General features: G+C 43.6%; 1 protein-coding gene across 2 annotated transcripts in view; it reads right to left on the bottom strand.

Moving 5' to 3' along the window:
* CMC1 (C-X9-C motif containing 1) overlaps positions 1–26,598 on the bottom strand; it is an 82,705-nt gene extending 56,107 nt beyond the window's left edge. Inside the window, exons 1-2 of one of the 2 annotated variants that reach the window (XM_068982739.1) lie at positions 26,516–26,598; positions 4,058–4,147 (exon numbers count right to left, since the gene is read on the bottom strand). In XM_068982739.1, coding sequence (XP_068838840.1) covers positions 4,058–4,147; positions 26,516–26,534 — 109 coding nt within the window. In that variant the 5' untranslated portion in view covers positions 26,535–26,598. Of the gene's footprint in view, positions 1–4,057; positions 4,148–12,188; positions 12,262–26,515 lie in introns of those variants that run through there. The other variant, XM_068982738.1, reaches the window with a different exon arrangement.
* Positions 26,599–26,846: the final 248 nt, after the last annotated feature.

Here is a 26,846-nt window from a genome sequence, read left to right as displayed (position 1 = left end):
CTGGGAGGGATTGGGGGCAGGAGGAGAAGGGGACGACAGAGGATGAGATGGCTGGATGGCATCACTGACTCGATGGACTTGAGTGTGAATGAACTTCGGGAGATGGTGATGGACAGGGAGGCCTGGGGTGCTGCGATTCATGGGGTCACAAAGAGTCGGACACGACTGAGCAACTGAACTGAACTGAACTGAACTGAAGACACCACAAGCTGGTACGTTGCAGATTCAAGAAAAAGCAGTGATTCCACCACCACACTTGGTAGAAGGGGATTTCTGTTTTGGCCTTTGGGAGCTGGGGGCACAGTGGGGAGACAGGCAGAGACTAGCCGTTCAGGAGCTTTCCTTCTGTTCATCTCCAGCACACTTAGCCCTCACTGTTGCTTTGTTCATTTATTTCAGTGGTTCTGTTCACTGCTACTCATGCTTTGCTACTGGCAAAAGAAGAACATTATAAAGCTGAGTTTCTCTATTTAAATGAACTGTGCAAATGCCTTTCTTTTGATGTATGCTCTACCAATACAGTCTATCATCTTGTGAAATGATAACAGTAAGACTGGGATTCTCAATTCTGTATTTAATCATCAAGTCAAGCCATCTTTACTCATCGAATCAAAACTAAGTTCTAAGGGAAAAGCTGATGTGCATTCTTTTTCTCTTCAAAAAGAAACAAAGAAGTATATCTATTTTACAAAGACAAAGATTCTCAGGTTGACCCCAGTTTAATACAAACACTGCTTAATTATTACCCCAAAGCTGAGATTTTCTTGTTTCAGGTTATAATTTTCATTACATGGCAATGGTGAAGTTACCATGACTTTATAAATAATGAACTGTAGAATCAGAATCATGTAATTATAGGCAAAAGTCAAATTTTAGAAGCAATAGGGGATGTAACCATGGAACATTCTAAACATTATCCACTACTTAAGACAAATTTTAATTGTGTTTAAACAGAAGGTGAAGTGTGCAACACAGACTGAACCTGCGTAGAGTAAAACCCAGTAGTGCAGACACAGATAATGAAGGGATCGGGAAAGCGGGTTAAAACTTATAATGAAGAGAGAACTAGTAAGAATATAGCAACCTGGCTGAAATTGATATTCATTAGGGTGCTCTTCACATCAATAGGAGCATTTGGACCCTGTGGTCTTTATCAGTGTCCCAGCTGGTAATGGTTGAAGGTTAATGCTTTACCCCATTCTGTTCAATTTTCTATCCTAATTAGCCCTGCAAATCTATAGCTGTGAGCACCAAGTGTCTGTGCTCAAAAGAAACTAATTAATGCTGGCAAATTAGATCAAGTCCAAAGATCCAACAGCCAAACTCTTAGTTAAATGCTCCTTGTTAATAGGAAGTGTAGCTGTCAATAACTGCTGTTGCTGACTATAATGAGGCATCTCTTTTTTTTTCATTGAAAGTGATTTCATTTCTCTTTGTCACTGGAAAAGCTGTTCCATTCCCTTCACAAACCTAAGTTGCTGGCAGCCTGACCCAATTCTTATGATCAGCCGGGTTGAAATGACATAGGGGAAAAAAAAAAAAATCAAACAGAAAAGCTTTCTGACATAATCATGTTTCAGGCATTCAGCAGAAAGTCAGATCATTTATTAGAATTCCTGTATCTTTATCTGAGAACTATACAATTAGGATGCATAGTGCTTTTATATAGAATCCTATAATTACGCAATAAAACAAAGGCCATATATAGTAAATAAGCCACAATGGGAGTCTCCCGATTCTACACTGTGCCTTTTTGTTCAGTTTAAATAGAGCTGTTCTGCTCCTGCCTGAGCAATGCCAGTGTCTGTGCTCTCCTAACTCACCTGGTTAAACAGCAAGATCATTCTTAATAAAATAATCAATTTTAGATTCTAAAATATCGTTTTGAACCATATGGCCTAAAAGGAAAAAAAAATCAATATAGGATTATAAAAGTCCAAATACTCAAAGATCATTTGTTATAACATGTTCTATTAGGGATAAATGCATTGAAATAACTCAAATGAACCTCAAATTTCAAGGTGCTTTCAGTCTTTAAAGGATTTTAAGTATACTAAATAAAAAAAGAAAGAAAATCTTAACATTAACACTGTAAGCAACTTAAGTTTTGATAAAGAAGCAAAATTAAATATTTTTTCTGTACCATTACAAAGTAGTAGGTGTGTAACACTAATAAACCTTTTAAAGTTATACTCTAGTTGCTTCATTTTAAAGGCCAAAAACAAAGTTTCATTGTCCAAGAGCAAAGCGAAGGTAGTTCTGAAACCCAAACTCGACCATTTTGCATTTTCATCTGAATCATGAGAGTAAACAGTCTGTAACTGAGTTGCTTAGCTTTCTTTCATTCTAAGTCTCAGAATAACGTGTTACAAAAGAGAATAAAGTGAAGAATGTTACAAAAGAATAAAGTCACTCAGTAGTGTCTGATTCTTTGCAATCCCGTGAAGGGGGACCTGCCAGGCTCCTCTGTCCATGGGGCTCTCGAGGCAAGAACACAAGAGTGGGCTGGTTCAGGCAAGTCCTTCAGCAGTTGAGTACCAGGGCAGGCCCACAGAACACAGTGAGCACAACTGATGTTTATGGTTTTGGACCAATGCACTCAGTAATAAGTGAACAATTTTCCTGGTAGTGAACAGTTAGCCCTGTAATTTCATTATCCATTTTTAAGTTTCCTCCTTCATCACCAGAATCAGGATCTGTATTTTTGAAAGTTCTGTGAGGCGGATGGAAGCTTACTTCTTGAGACCATGGGCATGACTGCCCACCACCAAGTGTGTGCTGAATCGCACTGCAGGTGCCAACAGAGCAACTTCTCCTGGATCTGGGGGTGGGGGGAGGGAAGGGGCTCCAGTCAGACAACTAATTCATCATGAAAGCAAGACCACCAAATGATGCTGATAAATCGCTGATAATTCATTAATACGCTTATTTACAGATGGATTTAACTCAAACCTAGTTTATAGATGGATTTAAAATGGGAATAGCTCATAATAAGTCATTTACGAAAAAGAAATGATCATCACACAGTGTTGATTCTGAAGAACTACTCTTTTATCGTCTTTATCCATCAGTCCCAGAGGTTATTCTCTAAGGAGACAGCATCTAAGGGACAAGAATGTGCCTGACTCCCAAATGCTCCTGACATAGTCCCCAGATGACAGCTCATACAGCCTGGCTTCCTGCTGACACACGTGAGGGGAACTGCAGTCAGTCAGCACCCCCTGGCGTAACTATGGTCCCTCATCAAAGGCCACCGGGAGAGGGGAAACTTGCAGCCGGGGGAAAGTCCGCGTCTGCAAGATTTTGCCACTGCTTCTCTGACGTGGCCATTCCAAGAGGTGGACTGCTACTACAGGGCATTTCCCCAGTGATACTGCCATCTGCTTTTCTAATTACCCATCATTTAAGGCCTCAGGTTTCACCTTCCATGCCTTTGTTTATATTTTTCACCATAATATTACATGTTAATCAACAATATATCTCTAGATTTATAGAATACAGGAATACTTCATGGTAAAAACTAATTTCCAAACACAGGCATATGTGGGTGCATAGTACATGCATTTACATAAATACCTTCCACTTAGAATTGCAAAATTTAGAAAAATTTTTAAAAAGATTCACTGTATTTACCACTGCGATTCCATTCATAATTCAATAACAGCAACGATGCCAAAGAAATCATCTCAGAATTTATTCCTGTATTAATATGTTGATAGAGGAGACACAGGTATACATTACATTTGACATTTCTTCCTTCCCTATTAAAATCACCAGAACAACTTGTTTCTCCAAAATACAACTGCAAGTTTTTTCTCTATAACTGTACATCTGGGGGAAAAAATGTTCTTTCCTGGGAATTTGGGAGAATATTTTTAAATTGTAAATGAATGCCACCTGTAAGTTCTGAAAGCTGAAATACTGGTATCTTAGTGAAAGGGTGAGAACCAATTCATACATATTAATTCACTGACTATTTCATTCTGAGGCTAAGGATTAAATTCAGATCATATTATAAAAAACGTATTTGATCTTTATATGAATATTTGAATCTTACCTTGAACTTGTTCAGAACATCTCTCTCGGGCCTTTTCTCTCATTATTTTAGGGATCAAAACATCTTTTTCGACGTGTCTGAGATGCTGCTCTGAAAACAAAAAATCTTCATTTAATAAAGTCTCAAGTAAACAACCTGTTTAGGTGAAAAATAAGCACTGGTTTATTTAAAATAAAAGCCTATGCAAATGTATTAAAAAGTAACTCTTCTATAACCTCATGAAGCTGTAATTAAGTCACTGAAAATCATTAAACATTGTTTTAAATACAGCAGAAAAAAACATGAGGGATATAGGTAACATCTTCCTAAAACTTTCTGCAAACTACATTGTAACACTTTTATTTGGTGACATATTCCATGTAGTCTTGACACAATTAATGTCATAGACTAAAGCATTATCATTTATTAATTCATATAATCCATAAGAAGAGAATTTTTATCAACACTGAGACTCAAGGATAGATGAAGAGATCCAAGATTACGAGACATATATAAGTAGTTTCTCCAGCTAACAATGAGTACCTTAAGAAAGAGCTGGCAGAAGAAGAAAAAGTAGAACTACCTTGGCAAAGGAAAACAAAGCACAGGAAGTTTCTGTGTGTCTCAAACACAACTACCATAGTCAGATGAACACGGAGGCCTGGGCTCCTGCTCCAGACTACCCCCAGCATGCTCCTCAAATTCCCAGAGAGCCCTAAAACCCAAAGAGGTGAGTATTCTCCCGGCATCCACATGATCAGAAATTCCAAAAGGCAAAAGGTGGATGGGATCAGATTAAAGGAGGCAATCTTATCCTCAGAGTTTTTTCCCAGGAAAAAACGGATGCCAAAAGCGGGAAGCATGCCCCACACTCTGAAGCAACAGAAACAAAGAGGAGACGTCCCTAGAGAAAGTATCAGTGGTCGAAATAACCACAGCAGGAGTCAAAGTAGGTCACTCTTGCTGCCTTCAGACTGGGTAAAATAAGCAAATACAGGCACTTATCTCCAAAAGATGAGGAAGTTTCTCAGTATGTATCTAGTGACACTTAAGACCAGGAACTCCTAAATCTTTCCTGGTCCCCAACATCCTCTGGATGTAGCTATGAAGTGATACAGCATTTGCAGTTACGGTAAGGGGGCATCATCTCAAAAAGCAAATAAAATCAGCAACAACCAAACAGCCAAGAATCACCTAAATTTGGTAAGGACAACACAGTGAAAGGGAGAAGCCCACCACAATGAATCAAGAAGTAAACAACTCCGAAGACAGTTCAAGAGTACAGGAAATAAGACTTTCAAATAAATATAATCAATGTACTGAGGCAAATAAAAAGATACGAGCCCTCAGACAAAAACAAGTCATAGATCACCTAACTGATGAAAGTATGAAGCTCAAAACTCCTAAAAGCTTCAAAAGGAAAAAAAATATCACCCCACACACAGAGAAACAAGAACCAGATTCACATCATGTTTCATAAGCAAGATGTGGATGCAAGAAAATGATGGTGAAATAACTTCAAGGCTCTTTGGTGGTCCAGTGGTTAAGACTTTGCCTTCCAATGTGAAAGGTGAGAGTTCGATCCCTGGTTGGGGAGCGAAGACCCTACATGCTGTGTGACCAAAAAACCAAAGCATGCAACAGAAGCAATACTGTAACAAATTCAATGAAGACTTTAAAAATGGGAGGAAAATATGTATTTTCAGATATGTAGGAACTGAAAAGCTTATCTCTTTCAATCTTACTGAAAAAGAAATGATCTTTGTAACAGTGAGACCCACCAAGCTGCTAATCCAATGTGAATACAGAACAAACACCCTTCTGGGTGCACAGGGAGCCTGCAGGCAGGCTTTCAGGTAGGTGGAGCAGAACTGATTCTTCTCTGCCTCTGTGTATGGTGCTCACCTGGGAGACTCCAGCCACAGGCTTTGACTTCAAAACCCACAAAAGCTGGGCCTGGAGGGTTTACTCCAAGACTTCTTTCCTCACATATATATCTTGACACTTGGGCTAGGAAGACTGAGGGCAGGTTCAATGAGGAAGAGAAACCAAATCACCTCCACAGGACACAGCAGGGAGGTGATGAGCAGAAGCAAGCAGCCCAAGAAAACCAAGGGAAAGCAGAGGAGCCTTCTCTCTGAGCCTGTCGTGGGGGCCGTCAGCCGCATTTCTGCTACCTTCTGTGGATTTCAGCTCAGCCTATACCCAGCAGAGACAGGGCTACATCACACAGAGCTTGACAGATGGAAGATACTGGCGTAAGCTTCTCTGTAAAACAAAATTTGCCCCAAGAAGTAATAGAGAACATACTTTGATCAAAAGAAACGAATCTGTGATGTACAAATGTGAAGCATATTAAAAAACACACATTTAAATCTACATGTTAAACCTGTAACATCAACAACTAACTTGACCCAAGTAACATTTATAGAAGATTCCACTCAATAACAGCTGAATATTTAGCAAGATAAACTACAGAATGGGCTATGAAACAAATCTAAGTAAGAGAATTCAAACCATACAAAGTATGTGTCCTGACACCAGTGTGATTAAGGTAGAAATCAGTAACAGAAAGATCTCTTGAAAATCTCCAAGCCTCTGGAAACTAAACAACACACTTCTAAATAATCCATGGGTCTAAGCAGAAATGAAAAGGGAACTTAGAAAGCTTTTGTAAATGAAAGACAACGTAACACATCAAAATTTGTGTGATGCACTAAAACAGTACTGATAGAGAAACCTGTAGCACTGAAAGTCTACACTGGAAAAAGGATGGTCTTTAAATCAATGACTTAAGCTCCTGCCTTGAGAAATCGGAAAAAGAGTCAAAGAAACACAAGAAAAGAAATAATAAAGATCAAACCATAAATCAATGAAATGGAAAACAAAATGATCAAACAAGCAAAATGATGGAAAAAAGCAATGAAACCAAAACTGGTTCTTTGAAAAGATTATCAAAATTGATAAACAACCTAGCTGGAAAAGAGAGGTCACAAACATCAGAAATGATACACCTTTTATATAATAATAATGTATTCAACTTGTAAATGTAGGCCAATAAATTTGACAACAAAGATGAAGTAGACAAATTACTTGAAAAACACACATTAACAAACCAAGAGTCAGCACAACTGAGCGACTTCACTTTCACTTTTCACTTTCCTGCATTGGAGAAGGAAATGGCAACCCACTCCAGTGTTCTTGCCTGGAGAATCCCAGGGATGGTGGAGCCTGGTGGGGTGCCGTCTATGGGGTCGCACAGAGTCGGACATGACTGAAGTGACTTAGCAGCAGCAACTCATAAGGACATATAATCAGTATAGCGCCATACCTATTAAAGAAATTGAATCTGTAATCAAGTTTTTTCACAAAAGAATTCCAGATCCAGAGAGCCCTTACTAGTGAATGTGATCAAACACTTAAAGAAGACATAATATCAGTTCCACATAAACTCCTTCAGAAAACTGCTCTGAAGCCAGCATTACCGTGATACCAAAATCAGACACAGACATTATAAGAAACCTACGCCCAATATGCCATCATGAATACTAATGGAAAAATCTTAACAAAGATGAGCAAACTGAATCCAGCGATTATAAGAAGGATAATACTTCATGACCAGGTGGGGTTTATCCCAGGACTGCAAGATTTATTTAATATTCAAAAAATGAAAAAGTGTAATTCATCATATTAAAAAACATCATTATCACAACAGACACAGAAAACATATTTGACAAAAATCCAATATCCAATCCTAATTTAAACCTCCATAAAGTAGGAAACGAAGGGAACTTCCTCAACATGATAAATGGCATTTATAGAAAAAACACACAGCTGACATTACATTTAATGCTGAAATACTGAATGGCTCCCCTAAAATGGAGTGAGCCAAAGAAGGCTGCTCTTACCACTTCTATTAAGCGTTACACTGGGTGTTTTAGTCAGTGTAATTAGGCAAGAAAAATAAAAGGCTTCTAGATTGAAAAGAAAGAAATAAAACCATAGTTAATTGAAGGTCATATGATCATCTATATAGAAAATCCAATGAAATCTATAAAAAGTTACTAAAGCTAGTAAGTGAGTTTAGCAAGGTTTCCAGACACAGCATTAACATACAAAAATCTAATGGAAATGACATAAAAGTCAGAGGACCAGAAGATAATTCAATAATTTCCCAAGCTATAAAATAGAAAATGGCTTTTTAAAAAATGAACTGAGGCTCAAGAACCTGGAAGACCAAAAAAAAAAAAAAAATTAACATTGATTTTACCACAGTCTCATAAAAAGGAAAGAACAATTGCAAGGCTGAAAAAATATTTGAAGAAACAATGACTGAAGTTTTCCAAATTAGTGAAAAGACAAAACCCTATCAATCCAATACAACAGTTGAAAACCCAAAGAAATACACCCCCAGACAAACCACACTTATACTTCTGAAAATGAGAAAGAAAAATCATCAAAGTATCAGAAATACAGGGGAACAAAAATTCAAAAGACAAAGCATTTCTCATCAGAAACCAAAGAAGCCAGAAGGAAGTGGCATAGTATTTTCAGGTACTAAAAGAAAAGCACTGTCAATCAAGAATTCTATAACCAGTGAAAATATTCTTCAGGAATGAAGACAAAGACAACTCACATGAAAAGAAGCTATGGTAATTTCCTGCCAGCAGACCTATTCTAAAAGAAGGGCTGGAGGAAGTTATTCATACAGGAAGGAAACATTAACAAAAGGAAGCTCAGAACAACAGGAATGAAGAAAGGGCAACAGAAAGGGTAAACACAGTAAGCTATTTTATTCTTTAGTTTTAAGATTTATTTTTGACAGAAGCAAAAAATATAGCATTCTCAGTATACAGAGAGGTACTATTAAGGAACAGTAAAGGGAACAGGATAAAGCAACTTTGGCAGTAAGATATCTACGTTCTATTTGAAAGATAAAATGTTGATCCGACTAGACTGTGATAAGCTACGTATGCATAAGGTAATCTTCAGAACAACCACTAAAAAAAGACAAAGAAATGCATTCAAAAACACTACAGAAAAACCAAATGGAATGGAGTCAACCAGACAGTAATAAAAGAAAGATAGCAGGAAAATCTCCTGATACCTGGAAATTAAACAACACCCTGCTGCTAAATAATTCATAAGGCAGAAGAGGAATTAAAAGAAGACACTGACCTGCATGAAAATGAAAGCACAACATATCAAAATGTGTAAGACAAAGCTGAAGCAGGGCTTATAAGGAAGTTTACACCATAAATGTTCATATTTAAACTCTCAAACCAACACAGTTGACCTGTGAACAGCATGGGTTTGCCCTGTGAAGGTCCACTCACAAGGAGACTTTTCCCAACACAGAGGTAGTATGGTATTACACAGTGGCAGCTGGCTGGACCCACTGCATTTTATTAGGACAGCATTATTCAGATAGCAAAAGTAAAAACATTTGTTTAAAAAGTATCCTTCAAGATACTGTCCATCTTTCATTAGACTCATTTCTGTTGGTAAAGGTATCTGTTTACAAATAACATAATTATTTATTGCTGGTATGTAGGCTTCCCAGGTGGTGCTAGTGGTAAAGAACTTGCCTGCCAATGCAATGCAGGAGGAATAAGAGGCGCAGATTCAATCCCCAGGTCAGGAAGATCCCCTAGAGAAGGAAATAGCAACCCACCCCAGTATTCCTGCCTGGGAAATCCCACAGAGAGAGGAGCCTGCTGGGCTACAGTCGTTGGGGTCACAAAGACACAAGTGAGCACACACACACACAGGCTTGACTGAATCAATGCAACCTTGAAAGTAAAAGGGTTCGTGGCTCAGTCGTGTCTGACTCCTTGCAACCCCATGGACTGTACCCTGCCAGGCTCCTCTGTCCATCAAATTCTCCAGGAAAGAATACTAGAGTGGACTGCCATTCCCTTCTCCAGGGGATCTTCCTGACTCAGAGATCAAACCCAGGTCTCCCACACTGTAGGCAGATTATCATCAGAGCCACCACGGAAACCCAACACAACTTGACTGAACTCTAATTCTAATCCTCTGCCAACAGATTCTGTTCCGATTTCCATGCAGACAAGCATAAGGACAGCTCTGCATTTTCATTTTTTAATTCTTACTGTCAACACCTTTCAGAAGAACACTGAGCAGCAGCCAGCAGCACCTGCATCTTGGGCAATCCAGTTCTGTTTAGACTTTTTGCAGTTATCTTGATTTTGAGACCTGCCCATGACTTTCCTCTCTTATCTTTGTGTTGTTCTGGTATTAAAGTTACATGATTTAAACAATAAATTAGGAACTTTTCTTTGTATTCTCTGAAACACTGTACAAGATAAACATTATTATCAGTTCTGTGAAAAATCTGACAGAAACCACCTGTGATGGTCAGCTGTATGGCCAATTTGGCTAGGTGCTAGCCCCCAGTTACTCAAATAAACACTAATCCAGCTCTTGCTGTGAAGGTATTTTGCAGATGTGATTGAAGGCTATAATCAGTTGACTGTAAGAAGAAAGAAAAGAAAGTAAAGTTGCTCAGTCGCTGAAGTAGCTCTTGACATTTCTGAGATCCAGTTAGAGTTAAATCATTGATCAAACTGAAGTAGAAGTCGCTCAGTCATGTTCGACTCTTTGCAAGTCCAACTGCGGTGTTGGAAAAGACTCTTGACTTTCTTGGACTGCAAGAAAATCAAGCTCAGTTCAGTTCAGTCGCTCAGTTGTGTCCGACTCTGCGAAAATCAAGGTAGTCAATCCTAAAGGAAATCAGTGGAAGGACTGATGCTGAAGCTGAAACTCCAATACTTTGGCCACCTGATGCGAAGAGCCAACTCATTGGTAAAGACCCTGATGCTGGGAAAGACTGAGGGCAGGAGGAGAAGGGACAACAGAGGGTGAGATGGTTGGATGGCATCAGTGACTCGAAGGACATGAGCTTGAGCAAGCTCAGGGAGTTGGTGATGGACAGGGAAGCCTGGTGTGCTGCAGTCCATGGGGTAGCAAAGAGTTGGACAGAACTGAGCAAATGAACTGAACTGTGTTTATATGTGTGTACCAGGTTTAGTCAGGTTTTGTGAGTATGTGTGCGTTGGAAAGGGTTAGTCGCTCAGTTGTACCTGACACTTTGTGACCTCATCAACCATAGGCCACCATGCTCCTCTCTCCATGGGATTCTACAGGCAAGAATACTGGAGTAGGTGGCCGTTCACTTCTCCAGCGGATCTTCCTGACCCAGGGATCGAACCCAGGTCTCCTGCATTGCAGGCAGATTCTTTACCCTCTATGCCACCAAGGAAAGCCCCAAGGTAGTCAACAGTTCAGTTCAGTTCACTCACTCAGTCGTGTCCGACTCTTTGCGACCCCATGAATCTCAGCGTGCCAGGCCTCCCTGTCCATCACCAACTCCCGGAGTTCACTCAGACTCACGTCCATCGAGTCAGTGATGCCATCCAGCCATCTCATCCTCTGTTGTCCCCTTCTCCTCCTGCCCCCAATCCCTCCCAGCATCAGAGTCTTTTCCAGTGAGTCAACTCTTCGCATGAGGTGGCCAAAGTACTGGAGTTTCAGCTTTAGCATCATTCCTTCCAAAGAAATCCCAGGGCTGATCTCCTTCAGAATGGACTGGTTGGATCTCCTTGCAGTCCAAGGGACTCTCAAGAGTTTTCTCCAACACCACAGTTCAAAAGCATCAATTCTTCGGCGCTCAGCCTTCTTCACAGTCCAACTCTCACATCACACATGACCACTGGAAAAACCATAGCCTTGACTAGACGGACCTTTGTTGGCAAAGTAATGTCTCTGCTTTTCAATATGCTATCTAGGTAGTCGTAGAAAGACTTTCATCTATTGATCAAATTTTCTGAAGGTTTTTTATTCATTCTTGAGTCAACTGCAGTTTTCAGTAAGTTGGTATTTTTCAAGGAAACTATCCATTTCATCTAAAAGTTCAAAATAATGATATGGAAATGTTCACGTGACTTTTTCCTCTTTACTGCACTTATACGTTTATCCCAGTTTTTACTGCCTGCCAGCGGGTCAACCAGAGCGTAAATATTTCAAGCTGTGTGGGCTACACACCACCTCTGTCATGCATGCTCCTTGTTTTTTTTTCCAAACAACCCTTTGAAAATATTACTAACCATTCACAGCCTACCAGCCTTACCAGATTCTGCCCAGGCCATAGACGGTCGAAGTCTGACCGACACTACTGATTCATGCCTTCTCATCTTCCTTAGTTTCGCCAGAGCCGCTGTAAGGTGATAAAAAGAACACTAGCCCACAGAAGGAACTGCCGAGTATGGGTGGAGAGAGGGGAGGACTGAGAGGGCAGCCTTGGAGGCGTGGCGGGGCTGCGCGGACAGAGGGGGCAGGATGCGGCAAGGCGGGCTCCCAGGGTTTCGTCTCACAGTGAAATGAGATGACCACTCACCAAGGCAGGGAGACAAAAGAAGTCCAGCGGGGAGGGCAGTTCTGACTCGACAAACTGAATATGAGATTCCTAGGAGACACCGTGTGAGTGCAGAGCTGGGAACTACTTGGAAGAAAATCAATAAAACTGGAGCCATCTCCACACACTTCTTTCTCCTTGTCTATAGTGCAAACCACAGTCATCAGGGTAAAGAATCCACCCGCAATGCAGGAGACATGGGTTTACATGGAAGATTCCCCTGGAGGAGGAAACAGCAACCTGCTCCAGTATTCTTGCCTGGAAAATTCCACGGACGGAGGAGTCTGGTGGGCTACAGTCTGTGGGGCCATGAAAGAGTTGGACACGACTGAGCGTGCACACAGGCACGCACAATTAACAGTGCCACTACTGAAGAGACGAGAAGAAACACTGTGACATGCCGATCTAGTCTACACAATCAGCTTCAGCGTCTGAGCTCCTCCCTTCACTCACACACCTAGAACCAGACGGCTTATCTCCAACGCCTCCTCACGAATCTACCCTCTCTCTCCACAACCTGCAGTGCTCCTGAAACATTTTTTAAATGTGTTGTTAAGAAGTCCTTCTGATCATTCGTCTAAAACCTCCTAAGGCAAAGAAAATCATATGAATCATGCGAATGTTGATTTCGATTTTCCACACTCTTGGTGTTAAATCTCTGGGAGACCAGTGCTTAAAATTCTGCTTACACTGCAGGAGACACAGGTTCTAGCTCTGGTTGGGGAACTATGATCCTGCATGCTGAGCAGTCAAAAAAAAAAAAAAAAGCTTAAAAAAAAAAAATATATATATATATAAATTCTGCTAACACTTGGTAGCATACTAATCATTAAAAGTCAATTTTCAATTAATTGTGATTCTGTACATATGTACATATTTCAAAGTTTCCTTTGATACTACAAATATAGATATGGCACTTTTTATCCACAAAATTACAGGGTGATTCTCTCAGTGTCGATATGCTACATAGATGTTATACATCTGCATCAAAGATGGCAAAAAAAAAAATAAAATTTTGAGAATTTGCTACTCTACAGTCACATGGATTTATATTGAAATGAAGGATCAGGGTAACACCACCAGGGCAAATTTTCAAAGCTCTAACTCCTCGACATTCTATCACCACCTACAACTCAGTTTCTACCTTCTTCACTGGCTGACTTTGTTAGTGCAGACTCTGCTCTGGTGCTCATGTGTTCCTGCAACACAGCCACCCAGGATCACACAAAACCAGCGACAGCAGTGCTTGCCCTGAATCCACAGACAGCAGTGACTCAACTCAGCATCACAGAAGCTTCCCCCAGAAAGGCGGCCCCAGCAAGGCAAGGAACGCCTTTCAACACTGAAAATGTTCTAACACAACTAATGTAATTGCTATCATTTAGATAATGACACTTTTTTTGTTTTTTGGAACCTCCTAGTTGCCCATTTGTTCCTGTAGACATTACCATGACGTTGTTTACTCTGTAGGAAAAACCAGACAATCGCTTGTAGGAAACGTGCAAAGGTGCTCTTATTAGCAACAGTTTCTCCTTCGGGTCCGTCTTCTGTACGGAAGGGCCCCAGGTAGATGGCGCTGCACACCACTCAGCAGGACAGGGGCTGGCCAAAGGCCCCTTCACCCTGTGCGCTTCACACTGGAGCCCGCGAGGACCCTGGTCTCAGTGCTCAAGACACTCCTGCCCCAACCAGACCTCCTTGTCCCCTCCAGCTCACTCACACCCTCTTCTACAGTGAGCGCCTAAGATGAGGAAGGCGTGGGAGGCCGGGGACCAAGACCGGGAAGACAAAGACAGGCAGGCCTGTGTCTGTCCTCTTTCCTTTAAGCAACACTTGAATCGACAAAACAAAAGGGAAACTACAGAGTAGGAAAGATTCTCCTCCCAACAGTCCAGCTGCCTCTGGCTACGAAACCTCCAGACAAAGGCCAGGAATGCCCTTCAGTCTTCTAAACGCCCCTCAGGTTCAGTACCTGGATTCCATTTTGCACAGAAAAATGTGGAGACTCTAGCAGAGGGGAATAACCCAGGGGCAGGTTCCAAAGTTCTTCCATGACCCAACCCCTCCCCTAGGACAGTGGTCTATTTCAGGGGATCTCAGTAAACTAGGTCCCAGAGCTTCCAAAGCCCTGGTGAAGCCTGCAGGAACTCTTGGACAAGAAGAATGTTGGTTTCAGAAGCATCATTTTGAACAAGCAAAATTCAAAACTTCACAGTTCACATTTCTTGATCAGAAAGGAAGCTCAATGATTCCAACCATGAAGAAAACTATTTTAGAAAAGGCAAAAGGACTGATTTGTCAGCTGGCTGAAAAAGTACCTTCACGGGGAGTAAACATCAAATATTAGGTCAGTCGGTGACCAAAGAACTTTTTACAGTCTCGAACTCACAAGACCCGGAAAGCACATCAATGAGGCAGAAGTGCCTGTTTCTGCTCAGCTTCTGGGTCACACAGGCCAGCGTGCCACCATCGCTGCGCCACATCTGAGCTCCTCTGTGCTATCAGCTCCCACTGGCAGTAACCACTGCGTTTACACCACATGTGCCCAGTTCCCAAAAGCACCTATCTCTTGGACCTCAGATTCTGCAGATTGCGAGGTGTGAAAACTTCCTCTGCCACCCACGTCGTTTTAACCGAGATGAGGCCAGGAAGGGACAGCCCGTCTCAAAGCATACCGAATTAGGAGATCGGCTTACGCAAGACGACCTGCCCATTTTAAAGAAGCGTTGCGACCTCCGCTGTGGCAGTAATGCCTGCAGTGATGAGGCTTCACAGTTACTTTACTTGGTAAAACCTCAAGGCTGTCTTTTGCTATGGGCACAATTTCCCATGGACAGCTAATAGGAAATCAGTCATGTTACTACAGGAGACATGTCTACGTGAGCAGACATTTGAGAGAGGAATATCTGGCAGCACGCCTGGACCTCCCGGCAACACATCCCTCACTCACGTGCCTTCCCTCCAATGCCCGTCGGACACGGTGGGCTACCCCCACACCGACGAGTGCTCCTCAGTGGCTTCTGGCTGTCCAAGCTCTCCCGATCCTTCTCCTCCTTCTCTCAACAGTTCGTAAAATTTAACAAAAAACATGGACCATTTTGATAATAGAGCAGGGAAATTATTTTTATATTGAGAGCTTATTCACTCATTTCAAAAATTCAATGCTTGCTCGAATCATTCACATTTTTTAAAATGGGGATATAAGTGCTTTACAATGCTGTGTTAGTTTCTGCTGTACAGGAGCGTGAATCAGGCATAAGCATACAGACATCCCCTCCTTCCTAAACCTTCCTGCTACCCCTCATCCCACCCCTCTAGGTCATCACAGAGCATCAAGCTGAGCCATACAGCGGCTTCCCACTAACTATATACATGCCAATGCTAATCTCTCAATTTGTCCCCACCCTTCACCTCCCTGTGACTTCCCAGGTGGTGCAGTGGTAAAGAATATGCCTGCCAAGGCCAGAGACATGGGTTCGATCCCTGGGTTGGGAAGATCCCCTGGAGGAGGAAATGGCAACCCACTCCAGTATTCTTGCCTGGAGAACCCATGGACAGAGAAGCCTGGAAGGCTACAGTCCATGCGGTTGCAGAGAGTCAGATACGACTGAGCAGCTGAGACACACACACACAAATGGGGCCACACATCCATCCCTCATGTCTGCATCTCAATTCCTGCCCTGCAAATAGGGTCATCTGTACCATTTTTCTAGATTCCACATGCACACATTAATAAACGGTATTTGTTTTTCTCTTTCTGACTTACTTCACTCTGTATGACAGCCTCTAGGTCCTTCACTGCAACACTGTTTACAGCAGCCAGGACATGGAAGCAACCTAGATGTCCACTGAAAGACAAACGGATAAGGAAGACGTGGTACATACATACAAAGGAGTATTACTCAGCCATAAAAAGCAATGAAATTGGTTCATTTGTAGAGACTCACGACATCGTTCTCAGGATGGCCTTTAGAGCCAGGCTGAGTTAACATTACAATGCAACCTTCTTGGGGAGCAGTGTTCCCCAAGGAGGGTCATCTACTCCCTTCATCAGACTGCCTCTGGCTAACTGTGGCTGAAATTCAAGTTCACCTTCAAAACAAAAATTGACCAAACTGAGAATATTAAGATAATAAGATATTAAGATAAATGTACTGTAGTGGCTGAAGGCAAATTCTAAAAGTCTTGAAAATACTCTGAACAATGGTAACACTAAAAGCCGAATAAACACTCCCAAAGCAAGCTCCACTCCCATTCCTGCCCAGGCAATCCCCCAGACTCTATCTTTAAATTGGCACTTTTTATGCTGTGTTCTCAGTGCTGCTCTCTATCACCAAATCTACTTGACCCATGTTTTCCAGAATCTGTTATTAATTCCCAAGTCCCACCAGGATCAGAAGTTCAACTTAAAATTTCTATTGTTTAAATCCTTATTCTGCCATCCCAGTGGTTATATTCTTCTCCTTGGCTAAAAGTCAATCAATCCATCAGACAATCAGCTTAGATCTTACAGAAAGAAGGATGAAGTGGAGGTGAAGGGATCGTCTTATGGATACCATCACAGGCAGGGGCGGGGATTCTGAACCCGAGGCTCAGAGAGCACAGATGGATCCTGCAGCGCCGGGCAGCGAGCAAGCCGTCGGGTCAGACTCCGCCTGTCTGCTGCCTTTATTCTCCATCTCCCACCCTTCATTTCCTTTATCAAGGCTTACTCACTTACCACCACCCAAAGTGCTCCCTAAGCCCAGCACCCGAAAGTGGTTTCTCCTTCCACTAAGCCCAAGGCGTTTCACGCCCAGACACTGTGGCTCTGATCACACGGGGACTTAGAACCGAGAGTAGCACACTTCCTGCAGAAACTTCCTTCTCTTGATCAATGGTCGCCAAGGACCAAACTGCATTCCCACCACCGGAGGATTCAGGAAGCCCTAAGCTCGAAATGACTCTAGCTGGAGGTGATTAAGGGTAAATGAGTCGACATGTATGTACGTTATGTGTATGAAAGTGTGTTAGTCACTCCGTCATGTCCAACTCTTTGTGATCCGATGGACTGTAGGCGGCCAGGCTCCTCTGTCCATGGAATTCTCCAGGCAAGAATACTGGACCGGGTCGCCAGTGCCTCCTCCACAGGATCATCCTGACCCAGGGACTGAACCCAGGTCTCCTGTACTGCAGGCAGATTCTTCATCACCTGAGTCACCAGGGAAGAGCCTGGCTTAGAATGTGTCCATCATAGAATGTCTGCCCCATTCCAACCGGAAGCTTTCGACATCTCTCAGTCTGCTTTTCAGATTGCAGGATTTCCACTACCTGTCCTCTGCCTTGCTGCCGCGCCAGGATAATAGATGCTGCTTTCTGACAGATCCTTTCCTTTGTTTCAATACAGAAGTTTCCATGGGCCGATCTACTGAGTTCAGCCTAGGAGCTGAGGCCAACATCTGAGTCTCCTCAGCGCACAAGTTTGAGAGAAGTCTTAGCGACATGGGAGGGCCCTAATCAGATAGGTGGCCCTGCTAAGAATGGGAAAAAACAGCAGCTGAATCGGCCAGCACCTTGATCTCAGGCTGCCAGTCTTCCAAACTGCGAGAAAATAAACGTTTATTGTTTAAGCCACCCAGTCTAGAGAATGTTATTATGGCAACCCAAGAGGATGGAGATAGGATTTGGTAACAGAAGTTGTCAATTCTGGCCGCATCTAACAACCACACCTGATGTCTGGGCCCCACTCCAGACCAGTTAAATCAGACATGCTGGGTAACATCCAGGAACTGGTATTTTTAAAAGCTTCCCAGATGATTACATTAGATTCTAGATTAAGAACCACTGCATGAAATACAACTATAATGAGGTCTGAGACCACATCTCGTTAACCTCCATAATTCCCTCCTACTCCTCGTATATGGTAAAAATTCAGTAAACTATGTAATAAATGACACGTATGTATAAAATTTCCATATTTGATAATCATTATACTAACAAATAGTTGAAAAAATATATTTATTCATGTGATATTCATTCTGTTAAGAAACATTTACTAGGTGCCCACTATCTACCAATTATCAGGCTGGGGATTACAGATACATTGATGTGCCCTGTTCTGCAACATAAACATTTAAAATCGTCTTTCAATTAGTCATGCTTAGGGCTTCCCTGGTGGCCCAGATGGTAAAAAAGCCTGCAATACAGGTGACCCAGGTCCAATCCCTAAGTTGAGAAGATCCTCTGGAGAAGGAAATCACTACCCTTTTGCCTGGAGAATTATTCTTGCCTGGAGAATCCCATGGACAGAGGAGCCTGGTGGGCCACAGCCCATGGGGTCACAGAGAGTCAGACACAACTGAGTGATGAACACACAGTTAATTAAAATATGGAAAACCAGTAAGAGTTCTCCAGCAAAAACACAGCACAGGATTGTTCTTAAAAATGTTTTCCCTCAATCTCTTTACTTAAAAATGTAAAAGTGTAAAAGGAGCTGGCTGATACGTGGAGAAGGTTAACTTGGGAATCAAAGTTTTCATTTGGGCACATTTTGTGTGGCCCACTTATACCAAGTCTAGGAAATTTCTACAAATAAGGTAATAACAGCCCTCAGTTCAGTTCAGTTGCTCAGTCATGTCCAACTCTTTGCGACCCGATGGACTACAGCACGCCAGGCCTCCCTGTCCATCACCAACTCCCAAAGCTGGCTCAAACACATGTGCATCGAGTAGGTGATGCCATCCAACCATCTCTTCTCTGTCACCCCCTTCTCCTCCTCTTTTCCAGCATCAGGGTCTTTTCCAGTGAGTCAGTTCTTCCAATCAAGTGGCCAAAGTATTGGAACTTCAGCTTGAGCATCAATAACATGCCTAGAGACAAATAACCATACTAATCCAGTCAATGAAACATGAGCTTTCTGTGCTGAGTCTAGAACCCCTTAAGACCACCTGCACAAGAATTTAAACACACACAAGTTTAAGGCTTGAAGCAGCCTTAGCATCTGATACATCTTACTGTCCCTCCCTGTCATCCTCAAATCTCAGAATATGCCATTTAGAATTCCTGAAGGGCCTGAGATTACTAGCAAAGTCTGAAACACCTCAGTCCTACTCATTCCCCAATTCAATTCGGTGCTGTTTGCTTAACAGTGCAGAGCCTACTCGGGCTAGTGGAGAATCTCCTACCATCTGGCGTAATTAACTGGCCCATCCTCTCCTTATACTAATAAAGTTAAAGACACAGAACCAGATGAAAGACACTCTTCACCACAGAAGTAAATATTCCTTCACATCCGATCTTCCCTCATCTCTCAAATTATTTGATACATGTAGCTTTCATTTTATTTCTCAAAGAAAAAATTCTAGATCTAGAATGAAAGAAACTCCACACACTGGTTATTTGACATTTTGGTGGTTTTTAATATTCCATACATTAAAATAATTTTTTGTTAAAATATTAAAATAAAGACCGGAGGCAGTGACATCAAGGAAGGCTTTCTATGAAATCGATTTCAAAAAAGAATAAGACTTAAATGTGAGAGTGGGACAGAAAGGGAAACATTTCAAAGAGAAGGAATAGCACGTCAAAGGCCTAGAGGCAAAAAGGGGAAAAAAAAAGAGAGCGCGTGCACAATTTGGCATCTGTTATCCTACGGATAGAGGAGCCACTGTCCATGGGGTTGCCAAAGAGTCAGACACAACTTTGCAACTAAACAACAAAGTATATCTTAGGCCAGTGTTACCTACACTTCTTTATCACAACCCCATGATACTCCTGGACACAGTACACACATGTATTTTCATATATGCATAGGGGTCCTCCTTCCTACCTGACTTGCCCACCTGATTCACTGCACTTACTAAAATTCCTAACAGTCTCAGATCAGTTATTTATAGGCTGGAACAACAAACTGGTTCCAAATCAGGAAAGGAGTAGATCAAGGCTGTATGTCACCCTGCTTATTTAACTTATATGTAGAGTACATCATGAGAAATGCTGGACTGGATGAAGCATAAGCTGGAATCAAGACTGCAGGAGAAATATCAATAACCTCAGATATGCAGATGACACCACTCTTATGCCAGAGAGCAAAGAAGAATCAAAGAGCCTCTCGATGAAAGTGAAAGAGGAGAGTGAAAAAGTTGGCTTAAAACTCAAGATTTAGAAAACTAAGATTGTGGCATCTGATCCTATCACTTCATGGCAAATAGATGGGGAAACAGTGGAAACAGTGACAGACTTTATTTTGGGGGGCTTCAAAATCACTGAAGATGGTGACTGCAGCCATGATTTTAAAAGATGCTTGCTCCTTGCAAGAAAAGTTATGACCAACCTAGACAGCTTATTAAAAAGCAGAGACATTACGTTGCCAACAAAGGTTCGTCTAGTCAGAGCCATGGCTTTTCCAGGAGTCATGTATGAATGTGAGAGTTGGACTATAAAGAAAGCTGAGCACTGAACAATTGATGCTTTTGAACTGTGGTGCTGGAGAAGACTCTTGAGAGTCCCTGAGACTGCAAGAAGATCCAACCAATCCATCCTAAAGGAGATCAGTCCTGAATATTCATTGGAAGGACTGATGCTGAAGCTGAAACTCCAATACTTTGGCCACCTGACACAAAGAACTAACTCATTGTAAAAGATCCTGATGCTGGGAAAGATTGAAGGTGGGAGGAGAAGGGGACGACAGAGGATGAGATGGTTCAATGGCATCACCGACTCAAAGGACATGAGTTTGAGTAACCTCCAGGAGTTGGTGATGGACAGGGAGGCCTGGCGTGCTGCAGTCCATGGGGTCGCAAAGACTCAGACATGACTGAGCGACTGAACGAAACTGAACTGCTGGTGTCTCTCCCTGTAGCCGAGACGGAGGGGAGAGAGAGCCTGCTCACCCAGCCTGCAACCTTCCCAGCACCCGGCCTGGGCCGTGGGTGGTTGCACCTGGTATTTTTCCTTCTCCAGGCCCCTCTCCCTCCTCCTGCAGTGGGCAAGGGCTGACAGGGGGTCACAAAGCCCGATTCCTTTGCTTCGGAAGCTAGACAAGCCCCCATACTACACCCTTTCTCAGCCTCCTCCGTTCAGCTGCTACTCCCTTCTCTCTCCCGGAGGTCTGCACTCCAAGAATCAATCCCTGCACATGAAAAACTCACGTGATGCCCTGCTGCTGCTGCTAAGTGGCTTCAGTCGTGTCCAACTCTGTGTGATCCCACAGACGGCAGCCCACCAGGCTCCCCCATCCCTGGGATTCTCCAGGCAAGAACACTGGAGTGGGGTGCCATTTCCTTCTCCAATGCATGAAAATGAAAAGTGAAAGTGAAGTCGCTCAGTCGTGTCCGACTCTTAGCGACCCCATGGACTACAGCCTACCAGGCTCCTCCGTCCATGGGATTTTCCTACATATTGTGCTCCAAGACCACCCAAATAAAGGAACCAGGGCTTGTCCGAAACAAGAGTAATCCTGTGGCTGGGCCAGGGAGGTCCTAGAGGGGCCAGGACTTTCTGTGTGAGAAGTGAAGGAAACGCTCAAAAAAAGATGGGAGCACGTCACAAGGACCCAGAAGCTGGTCTGAAGGAACTCTAGGTGGCCAAATCTGAGAAAATGTGAGCACTGAAATATTTAGTGACAAATGATAACACCATTGAGAAAACAAATTCCTGAATCCATGCCAATAATATCAATAAGAAACAAAGTGTTTCCTCGTTTAAAGCAAAGTGTCAACAACCGTCTAAAGGAGAGATAACCATCTAAGTGGAAAGAATGTTGGAGGCAGAAAATCATTTTGCAACCATCTCAGGAAAGACTGAATCCGGCAAAAATCATCAACAGAGGCTCCATCAAAACGAGTTTTCTGATGAGGAATGAACACCCACATAGCCGTCAGTGGTCTCCCCGCATCATGCCATGCTAAGTCACTTCAGTCGTGTCTGGCTCTGCGACCCCATGGACTGTCGCCCACCAGGCTCCTCTGTATAGGGATTCTCCAGGCAAGAAGACTGGAGTGGGTTGCCATGCCCTCCTCCAGGGGATCTTCCCAACCCTGGGATCGAACTCTTGTCTCCTGTGACTCCTGCACTGTGAGCAGATTCTTGACCACTGAGCCACTTGCGAAGCCCACAGAGTGCTTATTGATTTCAGGAGAGGAAGACACAGCAAAGACACTGGCTGGGTGGTCAAAGTTAGAACCACCCACTAGCAACAGACCTCTCCCGTGCCTCCAAGTCTGACACCTCGATGCAGAGGGCTCAGCTGAGATCTCAATCCCCATCTGATCAAAAGTCAGAGCAATGCACAATGAAGAGGAATTCTACTGTCACTCCCTTCCCTAAGCACTCACAGTGTCTCCCTGCTGTTCCTGGATGAAATCCAACCCCCACAAATGGGTTTAAGAGCCATTTTGTGACCCACAGCCCAAACCCCGGGGCCTCCACACACGCACCGCTCAAAGCTTCTCTCTCCCTTGTGCTCCCTGCTCATGCCAGGGCTTTTCAATTTCGGAAAACAATTTCAGGTTGTTAAATTAATCAAATGAGGCAAACAAAAACAACGTATTTTGTAGTAGTGCAAACATGCTTTGACCTTAAAAATTTATAAAACGTGGAAGTCAGACATTTACCCCTGAACCATGAATATAATTTGTATCTAACAGGATACTGTAAAAACACAGAAGCAGTTACAAAATAAAAAAATTTCTAATCGACTACATTATAGTATTTTTTCTTTTTTTAACATATTAATCACCCAATGCTCAGGAAAAGAACAGAAACAGATTCTCCCAACCTGTTTAGCTGTCTAACTCCAAGAGTGGCCTTTTCCAGTGACCGAGCGGTGGTATACCCACAGCCCATCTACCTCCATCTCCATGGGAACCACTGAAAGAACCCCTGCAACCTAAGTATTCCCAGAGTTGCCAAGATGCCATCCTCCCAGGATACATACACTTGAAACCTGTACTCATGGGATGTCATGAAATTCCTGACCCCACTTCCCACCCTGAGCCTGCTCACTACCCATTCCTCCTGAGTAGGTTTCTGGAAGAAAACACCCACGGAGGGAGCCACAAAAGGCCACGCATGCGCTTAAAGAAACGTCACCTGTGCTGCCTGCTGCGGACCAGGCAACAGATGGGAAGGGAAACCCCCTCCCCAGCTCAAAAGGGAAAGAGCAGAAGGAACAATGGGGCAGAAAGAACTCTTCTCCTAGTTATTAGGAAAAGTAAGAAACTTCTCAGGCCCAGGTTCCTGCGAGTCGTCACCTGGGACGAATTATGTCAGATGATTTCTCTGAACTCTGGAAGCAGCGAAGGCTTCACGGGTGTCCTTTCAGGACAGCATTGGGCTGGGCTTCCCGTGACTGGGCTAGTTTACAACTTGTTAGGGGCAGAGGTTAAATTCTAGAACTCTGTCCAATCGAGACAGAAATAATTTCTAACCAGTGGAAAGATAACCCCCCAAGTAACAGTTCATAGCCCTACTGAAATTAATCAGCTTTTACCTAACCCAACTATCTATGACATTTTCTATGTATCTACCATTTCAATGTTTTTCAAGTAGTTTTTACATTTTACTGGCTCCCTCACTACTGAGTTGGAGAAAATCTTTAACAAATATCCACTTTGTATTACTGTAAGTAATCATTTTATCTTTCTGGAAATCCTACTTTAACAAGTACCACTTGAGCTACAGTCCATCGGGTCAGGCATCACTAAGCACACACATCCTCAGAAAACAGACTGTGCTTGTAATCTACATAAATGGTGTTGTGCTATAGATTTGATTTGGTGATTTCCCTTTTTGCTCAATACAATGTTTATAAGATCTTTAAAAAAAAAGTGTCACTTGTAACACCGTTTCTACAGATGATCAATAAACAACCTCTAAAATTTCAATCACCTCAGTTTGACTGGATTTTTAAATATATTCAGTACATACAATATACATACTGTATACTTCAACTTCTTAAGTCCTTTCATAGGAGAATGACCTATACTGTGTATTTCTTGAGTCATTACTGCGTTATCAAAGGTCCTACTTAGGGCTAAAGATGCAAGGCAAACTTCCCTGGCTGCTAAGAAAACAAAGCTGAAGGTCAAGTCAATAAACCCGGGTGAGTACAGAGCCCTGGCAATCCTCTGCAGGTTAGAACTCCCCGTGGACTATTTTAAATCACCAGAGGCTTGGGCAGGGTAAACATCTGCTAGTGCAAATGGCTACTAGTATTTTTTTTTTTAATTTCCCTCTCTCCTCAGTCACCTTCTCTGAGTGTTTTGCACTATCTAGCTTTTTCTCTCTGCATTCAAATAGTAAGAGAAAATAGTGGCCAGAATTATGGCTGATAAGCTTCAGAGAGTGTTATTACCTCAACGTTAACAAAAAGGGAAATTGCTTAAATAAAACTACATTTAAGAGTAAGTATGCATTGTTGGGTTCAGAGTTTTTTGAGAAAAATGGACCCTACAAAGTTAAAGGCTGCTGCCAAATGCAGATCAAACTTGTATAAAGATTTTTAAAAATCTAACATAAACCAATGGGAAAATAGATGTTCCTACATCATTTGGCATACTACTCATTTAGCAAGAAACATACCACTGTGTACCGTAAGAAGCAAAACAAATATCAAAACATGACTCTCTGTTTCAATCTATGAACCAAACACAAATTAACTTTAAAAGAGCGGACCTCAGTATATTTGTATTCTGGAGTCTAAACAAAGAAAATTTTCAAAAATAGTCCTACTAGCTGAGTCCGCTCTCTAACTTTCCATTCCAATCTTGCTTCCGAGCCTGCTCTTGTCTGAGTTTCCAATGGTTAGCGTGTTGTTAGATCTGACCATCACCAGTTATCCAGTTGCAGAGCCTAGGAATTCCCTGTCTCCCTTTTGCTCAATGAAACAGCGAGTCCTGTCAATTTCTCCTCCAAAACATCTGAAGCTTTGTATTTCTCCCCATTTTTTCCCTAATACTATCCCAGGCCAACATATACCAACACATGTGGCCTGAACCGCTGCCAGTGTGTCTTAACCTTCCACTCCTGGCCCCTCTACAAGGCTACCAGAGCGGTAAAAGTATGCCGTCTTTAAAAGCCTCCACAGGTTTTCGTTATCAAGAAAAGTCCAAACGCGCACTTATCAGGGCCTTTCGGCACTGCAACATGTAGGTTCTATCTACTTTCCCAGCACCTCCTCCATGCTCCGGACCGCAATCCAACCCAACAGTTGAAGTACTTGCACCTCGGAGCGCCTAGCACACCGGTTCCTTCCCTCTTTCCAGGACAGCTTCCGCTCTGAAGATGCCAACTCACACGAACCTGCCACCTAAAGTGGTCCTCTCTTTACCATCTACCTCTGACACCGCTTATCTTCCTTATAACGTTTACCACTATCTGTAAAAGTTCGGGGGGGGGGGGGGTGAGGGGGGCGGTGATGTCTTTTCTTGCACCCCTACAATACAAGCTCTAGACAGAGTAAGGGTCTTTCTGTCCTATAGACCAGTTTCCCAGGGCCTAGAAGAGACAGTGAATCCGTGTTTACTCCATGAGGCCTGGGCATAGGGGTCTCTGAGTCCCCAGCCACGAGACTCGTCCACTTCTTTCTCCTCGGGCCTACAGAGGCTGTCTCCCTTCTGGCTCTCCAAAGGCTGGAAGCCACTCCTCCTCCCAACGCCTTGAGTATAATATTGATACGAAGGGCATGTCCCAAAGCCCCTCAGCGTTCCCCACCGTGCAGCGAGCATCCTCGCGCCGGGTACCGCGGAAGTCACGGGGAGCGACCGGCTCTCTGGGGACACTTTCCAGCGGAACGACCCCCGTCCCGGTCAGTGCGTTCAAGTCGGACCGCAGATACTTAAAGGACCCTGTGACCCCAAGGGCCCAAAGAGAAAGGCGGCGAGGCGGCAGGCGCTAGGAAGGCGAGCGCCCGCAAACCCCGTCGGACCGCCGCCCCCGCCCCAGCGCCGGGCGCCCGAGGGCCGGGACGCGGGAGGGCGGGGCGGCCTCGGCGTCGCGCCTCCCAGCCCGCCCCGCCCCCTGCACGCCCCCCGGGCTGCGCGCCCCCGCCTCCCGCGCCTTACCTGCGGGGTCGAGCGCCATGTCCACGCGCGGGAGGCGGCAGCCGCGCGGCCGCCCGCGAGAGTGGGTGGGGCGGGGCCGCACGGGAGGCGGGGCGGGGCGGCCCACGGGGGCGAGAGGAGGAGCGCGGCGCCGGGCGCAAAGCGCGGCGGCTCCGACGCCTCTTACTTCCCGGTCGCGACTTCCGCCGCCCGCCGCGCCTGCGCACTCCCGACCCGTCCCTAGCCGCGTGACCCGAGCGGAGGGACTCGCCCGAGGGAAGCCCCGGGAGAGGGCGTGGCCGCCTGGACCCCGCAGGCGCGCCGGGCGCGAGCTTGTGCACCCGCTGCCCGG

Source organism: Capricornis sumatraensis, chromosome 10 (genome assembly GCF_032405125.1).
Source record: "Capricornis sumatraensis isolate serow.1 chromosome 10, serow.2, whole genome shotgun sequence".
NCBI classification, from domain to species: domain Eukaryota; kingdom Metazoa; phylum Chordata; class Mammalia; order Artiodactyla; family Bovidae; genus Capricornis; species Capricornis sumatraensis.
The sequence above is the reverse complement of the archived record's forward strand: the minus strand, read 5'-3'. Positions and strand labels throughout refer to the sequence as shown.